The sequence below is a fragment of the Condylostylus longicornis genome, unplaced genomic scaffold (genome assembly GCF_029603195.1).
Source record: "Condylostylus longicornis isolate FDR11 unplaced genomic scaffold, ASM2960319v2 ptg000005l, whole genome shotgun sequence".
NCBI classification, from domain to species: domain Eukaryota; kingdom Metazoa; phylum Arthropoda; class Insecta; order Diptera; family Dolichopodidae; genus Condylostylus; species Condylostylus longicornis.
The window spans coordinates 2,800,880-2,811,117 of NW_026577974.1; the positions used below are offsets into that span (position 1 = coordinate 2,800,880).

The 10,238-nt window shown below is 22.8% G+C and overlaps 1 protein-coding gene across 1 annotated transcript; it reads right to left on the reverse strand.

Annotated features, from left to right (window-relative positions):
* Positions 1 to 204: 204 nt before the first annotated feature.
* On the reverse strand, positions 205 to 3,423 carry LOC129615457 (methylcytosine dioxygenase TET-like). Its single transcript, XM_055530680.1, has one exon. It carries the CDS (start codon positions 2,963 to 2,965, stop codon positions 482 to 484), a length of 2,484 nt encoding a protein of 827 aa, XP_055386655.1. The 5' UTR covers positions 2,966 to 3,423; the 3' UTR covers positions 205 to 481.
* Between the last annotated feature and the right edge of the window lie 6,815 nt (positions 3,424 to 10,238).

Consider the following 10,238-nt stretch of genomic DNA (forward strand, 5'->3'; position numbering starts at 1 on the left):
ATATATAAATTTTTTTTTTTAAATAAAAATCTCAATACACTTTTTATATATAAATCATAATTAACTTATATTGAATTTTTTGTATTGCTTATAATTTCAATCAACTAATTTTAAAACAATAAGGTATATTATTAAGTACCGAACTTATTTGAGTTTTTTAAAATTATTTTATTTTTTTTTTAATATTAATTTCTTCCCAAAATGTAATTAACCCGAAATTTTTATCTTATGTAAATTTATTTTTAAAATAAGATTAAAAAGTAATAATATAATAAAAATAAATCAAATACAAAATATTTTACGAGAATTATTTGGAAAATTTTCCGTCTTTTGGCCTTTGGATTTTTTCTAAATATAAATCTAATTTTAATAAAAGTTAATAAATTTGGTCGGCTTTTTTGTTTTTTTTTTACATAACATTACTATTTTTTCTTTTTTGGTATTTAAATTTCACTTTATTTATTTAAAAATCAATTAAATATCAGTTATATTGTTGTGTCATTAATGATTGTGTTTGATTTGTATTAAATTCGCTTGAATAACTACTAACTCTTGGATATCCTGACATATCATTATCAGTTTTAGATCGATCTTGATAAGTGTTTGTTAAAGTGGTTGGATTAGTATTAGCAGCTGTTATTTGCCCAGTATATGCAACTGAAGAGGCAACGCCAACACCTTGTAATGCAACTTGATTAACACCGGAAGCTGCTATAGGTTGATTTTGAAAATCATAACGTTGTACTGGTGGTGGAGCATAAGCTCTACCATAATTTGGATCAAAACCAATACCAGCAGTTTGTATATAACCATTATGCTGATATGTATATGTTTGAGGTTGAAATTCTATAGAACTAAGTGGAGTTAAAGTTGTTGGATTTTGTGGAATTTGTTGAATAAATTGATTTTGCCAAGTTTGTGATGGATCTGCGGTTTGCCATGTTGGATAAAATGCCATTGGAGTCATTGGTTGTTGTGCTGTTTGTTGCTCTTTAATATTATGAATTTGTTGCGTTGTAGCTAGTTGGTGTGTTGCAATTTGACTATGAACTTGTTGTTGCTGTTGTGATTGTTGCTGTTGCTGCTGCTGTTGTTGTTGTTGCTGTGATTGTTGTTGTTGTTGTTGTTGTTGTTGCTGCTGCTGCTGTTGTTGTTGTTGCGATTGTTGCTGTTGTTGTTGTTGTTGTTGCGAAATGTGATGCTGAGGTGAAGCATTTAACATTGATACAGTTGTACTATTAGGATTTTTATTCGGTGATTGATTTGTTATAGCTGTTGTAATTGGTGCAAGATTTGTCATTGCTTTTTGAGTTTGATGTGGCGAAGGTAGGGTTGCTGCCACTAAAATAGGATTCTTTTGCTGTTGTTGTTGTTGCTGTTGTTGCTGCTGTTGTTGTTGTGGTTGCTGTGGCAATTGCTGCTGTTGTGCTGCATCGCTGTTTGTTTCTACGGTTGTAGTATTTGCTGCAGCTAAAACAGCAGCTGATTTCCTTCCACGCGTACCTTTAGGTTTCTTTTCTTCTTTTGGTTTTGGCACACCATTTGCTTTACCTTTACCACGACCACGCCTTGATTCCGTTTTTATCAATTGGCCGTCGGTATCATAAATAAGCTTTTTATCTGTAAGTTTTTCACAACGTCTTTGTTTGCAAATTTGGTGACTTTTATCGTTTCGACATGGGGCACAATCTCCACAATTATCCTTACGTTGACAACCAATACACTCTCCGCAACGTTTTCTTTTCTTTTTTTGTTGTTTACCCATAGTACCATCATTTTCATGTAAATTTGTTGAATTAAATGGACTTTTAAAGTTTGCCGTGCTTGATACAGCATCAACTTGACTAGAATCCACATCCATTGCACTGTTCTCGGATTCAACAGTCGATTCAAGTGAACCAGCACGATTTTTTCTACGCTCTTTCTTACGACCATCTACACGATTTATATCCGAATTTGGAATTTTCCCAGCTTTTATACTTGTTGTAGTCGTTGGTGTAATTTGTTGTGTTGTTGTAGTTGCATTTTGCTGTTGTTGATGGTGTTGCTGTTGTTGCTGATAACTATTAGTATCCATTAAACGGCTGTCAATGGATGATTGAACACTACTTACTAAATTTAAATTATCTGTACTATTACCAGTTAAAGTTCGTACCACTGCATTACCATTTTGTAAATCAAATGTATTTACAGTTGTATCCTGTTTTTTAACTAAAATTGTATTTTGTTGACCATTACCATTTGGTGGTTGAAATGGTGATGAAATTGACTGATATATTTGTATATGGCGATCATCAATATATTGAGGTTGTTGATTAATAGCAGATGGAATGTCACGCACCTGAATTGGAGCTGTTACTAATGAATAGGAATGTCTTCCGCTCACAGCCGTTAATGTATGTATATTGGAATTTTGTAAGCTTACTAATGTCGTTTGTTGTTGATGTTCTTGTGTATTTATTGGTGTTAATGGTGTTAATTGTGCTGTTGTATTATTTGTTACAGGTGATGTACTACTTGGTGATACTGGAACTGGTACTGGTACCGGTTGTGATAAATGTGGTAATGCTACTGTATCAGCTATTAATGAATTTGGATCGGTAAAACCTTGAAATTGACTTTGAAATGATGGTAATTTTGGAAATGAATCAAATTGTGATTGCTGTTTAATATCTTTTGGTGGATCAATTTCCCATGGACGTGTATAACTACTATTTGATTGTGATGATATACTATCATTATTTGAACGACTATTATGATCTTGTCTATTATAATAATCCGCCCATGAATTTTGATCAATTTGCATTTGATCATTTGATGATTGTGCAGCATTTGTATTATACGTTTCAGTATTATGATATTGTGCATGATTATTTAAATTTAAATTTGTTGTTAAATTTGAATTAGTTGCTGTTGGATCATTACCAGTTAATCCAGCAGTTTGTGGATTTAATATTGAGGCCATTTTTTTTTGTTTTATATTTTAATTTTTTCTTCAGCTAGTTATTCAATTTATTTTTCCTTATTTTGTTAAAATTATTAATTAATTATGTAAATTAATTCTTAAAATAATTTCGATAATTTTTCAAAAAATACATAATAATAGCAATAATAGTATAATATCTTTGTAAATTATAATATGATAGTAATTCAATTTTCATGATTGATATACCATGAGCATTTTGTTTGTTAATTCAAGCGATTTTGCCCTTAAATAATTTTTTTTATAAAATAAAATAATTATGTAACATATTTGTTTTTAATTCAAAACTATTTTATGTATAGAAATAATTATAATTATAAATTTTAAAAAAAGTAAATCATATTCGCACACACAATTTGTTTAATAATAACAAATTTTTACAACACAATTTATTATTTTGAACTATATTTGTTTTAAATCAAAGTAAATCAAGTTTTCTAATTTTAAATTCACCGGGTTTGTATTAAATGAAGCATATAACAAAGATAATCAGTTTAAATTTTTTTTAGGTTAGTAGTTAATTAAGGAACATAAATCCCACAGTATTCTTTTATTTATTATTGAAATTATTATAATTTATAAAAAATTATTCATAACGTGAATTGATACTTCATATTGTGTAAATATCAAAATTGAAAATTAAAATGTATAAAATATTTTAACATTTTTTAAAAACACTAGATTTTGTTACGTTTTTTATTTAGTATTTTAATTATTTACCATGTTATTTTCGATAATTTTTCGATTTATATATATTAATAATATATTTCAAATATTCTGTTATATTCTTAGAATTATTTTTTCGTTTTTTTGTATTAATTTTTTTTAATAATTATACTTGTACGATTTCATTTATGTTATATAAGTAGATTAATATAAAAAATGATCAATTTAATTTTATTTTCATTCTCATATTTTCATAGTTTTTTATATTATATAATTATATATATAGTGTTTGTTATACAAATACAACAAAAAACAAGAAAAAGAAAATATGAAAATGTTTTTTTTTTTTGTTTTATTCCTTTTAATTTAAAAAATTATTTTTGTTTTATTTCTTTGTATTTTTTACTTTATTTACTTTTGTTTTGTACATTTATATTTTTTGTTTATTTAATTAGTTTCTATTTTGTACTTTTTGTTTCTTAGATTTGTTTTTTAATAAAAGAAAATTAAATTAATAATTATAATTAGTGAGAATTAATAATGATAATTTGTTTGCTGTCTCTTCTATTTAATTTTATTCTTTGTTTTATTCTTTATATTCTAATTAAAAATTATTAAATTTGTATTAATTTGTATTTGTATTTTTTAGTTTTAATTAATTATTAACTTTTAAATAATGATTATGAATGAATTGTTGGTTTAATAATTTGTTATTTTTGTTGTTTTTTTTGGTTAAATGGCAGGTTTTTATTTTCTATATTAATAAAAATTCTTAACAAGAATTCTTAAAAATTATTTTCGTTTTGTTTTATATGTATATGTAAATCTAATGTTTAAATATAAATAACTGTACGTATATGAGTTAGTACAATTAATAATAATTAATTAAAGGTAAATTTAATATTTAATTTCAATTTGTTATTTTTTTTTCTCTTTCAAATCCATTTTGTTTATATCTTTTATTTTTGATTCACTTAATTTTTGTGTTTTGGAATTCAATTCATTTTTATTATAATATAATTATAATATTTTTTTTCTACTTTTTTTTAATATGATTTTTATTGATTAATATAAATTAAATTTATTTTGTAAAGAAATTATCAAATAATCAAAGCGGTGGAGGGAAAATAATAATTGTTATATTTGATTTTATGCGAAAACAAAATAAAATTTGAAAATAAAAAATAAAAAAAAAAAATAAAATAAAATCAAATTTCTATTCTTTTTTTTTCTTTCTAGTTACATAATTTCGTTTAATAATTGTAATATTTATCTGTTATATGCATTTCAAATTTTTTCTTTATTTTCACAATTTTTCAAAATTTCACTTTTTTTTTGTGTAAAAAGGTAAAATAAATTATTTTAACTAATATTTTTTGTACACATTTTTTTATGTAGTTTTTATATAAGAATTTCAATACTTTTAATAAAAATTAAAATATTTTGATAGAAATACTTAGTTTTTACTTTTAAATCATTTTCTTTTTTGTGTTATTTTTCAACCATATAGTAATTTGATTAATTAAACTGAAAATTGAATTAATTAATAGATAAAATTATTTTAAAATAATATTTTTGCATTGAATTTTAATATTTTTTTTTATTTTTTCATTAAATAATATTTTAATATTTTTATAAATTTCTCACCCCTTTTTTTGTTGTTTTTTTAAGGTTTATTAAAATTTATTACATAAATAAAAATTAAATTAAATAAAAATATGAATTGCTTTGGCGTATATTATAAATTTTAAATAAATATTTCATATATTACATTATTAATTGTACGTAAATATATTCACTAATTATTAAATTTTTAATAATATTTTTTTTATAAACTTTAGTAAAAATGTTGTGACTTTTTGTGTTCTTACTTTTATGAAAAATTTTTGACTATATTCTAATTATCTCTTTATTAATTTCTTAATATTTCAAATTATATTTTGTAGTCTTATTTAATTTTATTATATTTTGTAATATTTTTTTTTTGTAATTATTTTGTTGTACTGACTTTATTTTTTTTTTATTTTATTTTATACTATAAATTAATTTTTAAATACATATAATACTTTGTGTGATGTGTGCTTCTTTCCCTTAATACTATTATACAATATATTTTTTATTTTATTTTCATATTCATATATTTTATATATATACTTATGTATACATACGCATTTATTTAGAAATGCATTAAAAAATTGCATTTATTTTTTTATTCTTCTTTTAAATATTTTTTTTTTCACTTTTTTTTTTTAAATTGAAATATTTTATAAATAAAAAATACTGCGCATGTTATAACATATAACACTTTGATAAAAAAAAAATAAAATAAAAATTTTGCTTTTTTTAAATAAATTAAATTAGTAATTATTATTTTTTTATTTTTATATTTTCATTTGTTTATGCAGCTGTATGTGTGTGTATGTTAGTTTTGTTTTTCTTCTTTTTATCATTTAATTTATTATACATATATGAATTTAAATTATTATTATTATTATTCTAAAATAATTTACATACTTTTTTTTAAATTTAATAAATAAAATTTCTTCAAAATTAATTTATTATATTTGTATGTGTGTATGTGTGAATTTAATATAAACATTTAAATTTAAATATTGTATGTATTTATATGTAGAACTTATATAATTTAATTTTTTTATATATGAGATAAAAATTATAATAAAAATAATAATAAAATTTACTGAATTTATTTTTTGTTTTTATTTTCTTATTAATTAATATTATATGTATATATATGTATAAATATAATAGCGGGTGGATAATACCTTCACCTTAAGAAGGATTCACTTAAACTAAATTTTAAAATTATGAGGGAAAAATTTGTGTTGAGTTTTATGTAGCGCTTCTTTTAGTATTTCATTTTCGTTCCTGGCAACATTTTTTGTTTTTCTTGTATCTTTCCTATAGTTTTTTTCTGTATTATTTATTCTCTCTAAAAAAAAATTCTTATTTTAATTTTTATTTCTTATTTTTTCTTGTTTTACTATTGTATATTTAGTAGTACACATACAAATATGCATAGTAGTATTGTGCTGTGTTCTGCTGTTAATATTAATTATCATAACATACTATGAGATATTTTGTTTGTTTCATTTTAAATATAAATTTTCATATTGTTCCATATTTATAAAATACGAGAAAAATAATAAACAAATGTTTTGTTTTATTTTCATTTGTTTCTTACAATAATAATATGTACTAATAAATTATTGTGCAATTATTTTTTCTAGTGTATTCTATATTATTTTGTATTTTGCCGTTGTTATAGACTGTTTACATTTTGAATAAGAAAGATAGGAGTGTTGGATATATTTAATTGTAGCCGGCATTGAATTGTAGTAATTTTCTTTTTTAGGTTCATATTTAAAATGTGGAATTATATATTCTTTTGTTTCACTGCCATCGTCGCTAATGAGACTGAAAGTTTGGAAGTCTTATTGTATATAGGCCAGCATTTGCAAGAAACACTACAGCAGAGTTCGTCCTAAAATTTTATAAATCTGTCTCTTGCTTCGATTCCACTTTGTCTTCAATTTAAAATATGACTCCAAATCCATTATCTGCACATGAATTTTTGAAAAAAAATTATTTTATTAAAATTTTTCAGTCCAGTCAACATCAATTCTGATTCCAGTACACAATATAAATGTTCCATTATTGTGTATTCTACTATTTTAATAAACAAGTTCACATATTCATATTGCAAAATCTAGATTTTGAAAAAAAAAAAAAAATAATAAAAAAAAATTAAATAAATATCTGATTTATTTTTAATAACAACTTCAAGGTGAAAACAGAACAAGAGCGATTTTTTGCGGCGCAAGCTCAAAATTCATATAGAATACATATAAAATATACATAAATGGGACTGCCAAGAATGAAGCAAAATTACCGCCTCGATTTTAAACAAGTGCGGTGAAAAGTCTAAAATACTGTTTTATCGCTGGCGGTTTATTATATTTTCATGGTTGTGTGACATTTGTTTGCAAAATACTGAACAGCTGATTTCGTCATTCCGCTGTTGTCGTTTTCCACTTTTGTTCTGTTTTACCACTTAAAGAAAAACGTAATATCGAATTATATGGATATAGGTAGTACAAAAATGTATCAAAAATAAATAAAAACTACACTACTCTATTTTAAAGTTCCGCAATGAGTAAATACATCGTTTTTCTTATATGAAATAGGAACATATAGAAAAATGAAGAGAGAGAAAGAAAACAAAGGTATTGAGAGAATATTATATTTATTTTTATACATTTATAACAATTTCAATTTCATTTGTGTTATACTGCTATATATGCTGCCGTTCTTGGCAATATTATTTTAAACGGAAAGGATACTAAAGAAATGAAACACAAAATTACACCGTATAAGAACTTATGGTAAGATGAGGATGGAACGCATTGTTTTCATTTGATTTTTCTTTCTTTTTTTTTGCTGTTATTTTTATGTAAAAGATAGCAGATGTTATGGAAAATACATTCAAAAATGCACAAATATAAACAAAAAATTAAAAAAAAAAATTAATATAAATAAAAATTAAAAATGTATGTTAAAAATTTTTGTGAAACAAAAGAAAAATTTACGTATTCGATGAAACATTATATGCATGTGTATAACAATAATGTATAATACTTATTCTAAATGTAAATAAATTTGAGGATACATATGCAAATGCATGTGTATATAAACAATTGTATCTGCACATTTGTGCATGAATTTGGCTTAAAGAACCAAAAGAAAGGAAAAAACAAAAATTGTTTTTTTTTTTTTCTTTTTTGGTAAAACATTGAAAAGATCGAGAGTTTTTTGTTGGTTTCTGTAATATGGTGTATATGGATTAGTAGTGTAGTGTGTTGAATTTATAGTGTTGTAATACTTTGTGTAATATATGTAGTTAAGCATATACTTTTGTATAACATTATTAAAATTGTACGTATGCATGTAGATATATTAAATAAATAAGTATGTTTGTATAGAAATTATTTAATAGCAAATTTTCTACGTTGTATTTTATATATATTTATATATATATATATATATATATATATATATATTTATATATATATTATGAATATACATATACATATAATATTATGTAGTATTATAGTTATAAACTAAATAAAAAAAGGAAATATGTATATTTTTTTTTTGTGTATGTATTGTTAAGCAGCTGCATTCAAAAAATTAATGTTCAATGTTCATATTCTCTTAAAAATGTTATAGAAGGAAAAATGTCAGTATTTTTTTTTTATTATTATTTTTTTCCCAAGTTTAATTGAAATCAATTGAAGTGTAGTTTTTGTTTTTGTAGTTTTTTTTATTTTCTTTTAGAATCCGATGATTTTATTGTTTAAAAAAGGCAAAAATAAAATTCGATTTATGTACATATGTATGCATGTATACTGAGAAGAATGTAGCCTATATAGTAGATATTGTAGAAGAATAATGACCTATTGAAAATAATTTTTGGGAGATAATTTGAAAAGAAATCATTATATGCATATACATGTAAGTAACGTACGGACGTACATTGACATAGGAGACGTATTGTTTATAATATTAATTATTATATAGAATGTTGTCTATACTACCATTATGTTAAATGATAATAGCATACAAAGAATTAATAAGTTTCTCTATTAAATATTGAAAATTTATTAAAGGGGTTATCGGAATAAATTAAATGTAATGTAAATATAAAAGTTTTAAATAAATGTATGCATTAAATAATAATTAATTAAAAAAGTATTTGCAAGTTCCAGCATTCAGCACTGTATAGACATATATAACATAATGAATATGCAATATATTTTGAACTACTCTATAAAATCAAAGACTTCATATAATTTAACTGCACTACTCATATTAATTATCATTATATTGCGAAAAAATTATTCATGTTTATGAGCAAATTAGGTTTGCAAAATTTATTTATGAACACAAATATAGTGCGTTTTTGGCTACTTATCGCAATATACTGCGTTTATGAAAAGGAATAGCTTCATAATTAAAATATACTTTGTATTCATAAACTATAATAATATTTACGATTCATTTACATGTTCAAACTATAGCGCCAAAAAGTAGCCTGAAAGCTGAGCAAAACTACAACACTACACCTCGAACAAATGCGTAGATTCTCTGTGCAGTTGAACATATATAAATGGAAGCCAAATAATATTATAAATTCGGAATCTATTTTATAACATCATTTAATAATATAAGAGTATTAATTTTAATTTTAAAATGACAGTTGGGTACAAACGTTCTACATTAAAAATGAAAAAACAAGAAAAAAAACAACATAAACAAAATTTAGACTTCCTCTATCTTAAATTTTTTATTAAATTTTTTTCTTGTTTTCCAACACATACATATGCATAAAATAATGATTATTTTTTTTTTCTGAATTTTTTTAGTTTTCATATATAAAGAAAAAACACATTCATGTACATATTCAGTCGATGTAGTAGAAAATGTTTTTTTTTTATTTCTTTTTTGATTTTATTACTTTCACAAAAAAAGTTCGACAAAAAAAAATTGACAATTTTATACCGTAGTATCC